This window comes from Seriola lalandi, unplaced genomic scaffold (genome assembly GCF_002814215.2).
Source record: "Seriola lalandi dorsalis isolate HSWRI2012SDOR001 ecotype SW California unplaced genomic scaffold, Sedor1 jcf7180002054899, whole genome shotgun sequence".
In the NCBI taxonomy this organism is placed as follows: domain Eukaryota; kingdom Metazoa; phylum Chordata; class Actinopteri; order Carangiformes; family Carangidae; genus Seriola; species Seriola lalandi.
In genome coordinates this window covers 2763-4831 of record NW_019525451.1, presented here as the reverse complement: position 1 = coordinate 4831, position 2069 = coordinate 2763, and the positions used below count along the sequence as shown (strand labels likewise).

The following is a 2069-nucleotide window of genomic DNA, read 5'->3' as shown; positions in this document are numbered from 1 at the left end:
GAGGAGGTGTTGGACGGTGAGGATGAAGAGCAGAGGAGCAGCAGAGAGGCGTTTGTGAAGATCACAGTGAACTTCCTGAGGAGAATGAAGCAGGAGGAGCTGGCTGACTGTCTGCAGAGCAGTAAGAGGATTTCTCTAAAGATTCAACATGATGGAGAAATGAGACATTTACTAACATCAACACATTCCTCAGGGATGATCATATTTTCTTGATGATTCAGTAAAGATCTAATTTCTTGTCTTTTCGTTCAGGACAATAATTTAATCATGTTATTTAATCTAAACACTGACCAGTTTTGATGCCCTGATGATGGATAAATGGTGAAGGGGCAGAGACATCTCCAAAGAAAACCACATTTTTATCAACTACAACATTAAAGGCACCTTGTTATTATAATATTGATCATGACCTCTCTGTCCTCAGTCCCTCCTCCGTCCCCTTGATGGGACCTCGAGGACAGGTGGACCATCACTCACTTAATGCACAAAATTCTAATTTCAATGCTGCTTCTACAAACAATGTTCGGGAAAATTATAAACTATGTCCTATAAATCCCAATCTGTAAACCTTCTTTACTGGTCATTATGTTTTTGCAATGCTGCCATAGAGCAGCAAATTGTTATTCTTCTAATGCTAGTTTTGGATCAGTGGATGCCCTGCAAAGTTGTGTTAAGTAGATTTGTTAGTGTCGTCGTGTCAGGAAACAGGATGGGAGGGGCGAGGGGGCGGTAAGGAGTAGCTCACAGTGCGAATTTCTCTAGAGTCTTATTCCATTCTCTTGTCGGCGAAAAAGTTAGATACAGCTTCTTATACTAAATATACTTTCAGAATCTCCTGCTATGTGCCGACCCACACTCAAATCTACCCTGAAGAAGAAGTTCCAGTGTTTGTTTGAGGGGATCTCTAAAGCAGGAAACCCAACCCTTCTGAAGCAGATCTACACAGAGCTCTACATCACAGAGGGAGGGACTGGAGAGGTCAATGATCAACATGAGGTCAGACAGATTGAAACAGCATCCAGGAAACCAGTCAGACCAGAAACAACCATCAGACAAGAAGACATCTTTAAAGCCTCACCTGGAAGAGACGGACCAATCAGAACAGTGATGACAAAGGGAGTGGCTGGCATTGGGAAAACAGTCTTAACACAGAAGTTCACTCTGGACTGGGCCGAAGACAAAGACAACCAGGACATACAGTTCACATTTCCATTCACCTTCAGAGAGCTGAATGTGCTGAAAGAGAGAAAGTTCAGCTTGGTGGAACTTGTTCATCACTTCTTTACTGAAACCAAAGAAGCAGGAATCTGCAGGTTCGATCAGTTCCAGGTCGTGTTCATCTTTGACGGTCTGGATGAGTGTAGACTTCCTCTGGACTTCCACAACACTGAGATCCTGACCGATGTTACAGAGTCCACCTCAGTGGACGTGCTGCTGACAAACCTCATCAGGGGGAAACTGCTTCCCTCTGCTCACCTCTGGATAACCACACGACCTGCAGCAGCCAATCAGATCCCTCCTGAGTGTGTTGACGTGGTGACAGAGGTCAGAGGGTTCAATGACCCACAGAAGGAGGAGTACTTCAGGAAGAGGTTCAGAGATGAGGAGCAGGCCAGCAGGATCATCTCCCACATCAACACATCACGAAGCCTCCACATCATGTGCCACATCCCAGTCTTCTGCTGGATCACTGCTACAGTTCTGGAGGAGGTGTTGAAAACCAGAGAGGGAGGAGAGCTGCCCAAGACCCTGACTAAGATGTACATCCACTTCCTGGTGGTTCAGTCCAAACTGAAGAAGGTCAAGTATGATGGAGGATCTGAGACGGATCCACACTGGAGTCCAGAGAGCAGGAAGATGATTGAGTCTCTGGGAAAACTGGCTTTTGAGCAGCTGCAGAAAGTAAACCTGATCTTCTATGAATCAGACCTGACAGAGTGTGGCATCGATATCAGAGCAGCCTCAGTGTACTCAGGAGTGTTCACACAGATCTTTAAAGAGGAGAGAGGCCTGTACCAGGACAAGGTGTTCTGCTTCGTCCATCTGAGTGTTCAGGAGTTTCTGGCTGC

At 45.8% G+C, this 2069-nt stretch overlaps 2 protein-coding genes across 2 annotated transcripts in view; both read left to right on the top strand.

Moving 5' to 3' along the window:
* Positions 1-2069, top strand: part of LOC111672392 (uncharacterized) — a 44743-nt gene that overhangs the window by 40498 nt on the left and 2176 nt on the right. The window lies entirely within an intron of this gene.
* The window catches only part of LOC147817757 (protein NLRC3-like), a 2243-nt gene continuing 180 nt past the window's right edge, over positions 7-2069 (top strand). Inside the window, exons 1-2 of the mRNA XM_087180249.1 lie at positions 7-121; positions 830-2067. Coding sequence (XP_087036375.1) covers positions 85-121; positions 830-2067 — 1275 coding nt within the window. The 5' untranslated portion in view covers positions 7-84. The remainder of the gene's footprint in view (positions 122-829; positions 2068-2069) is intronic.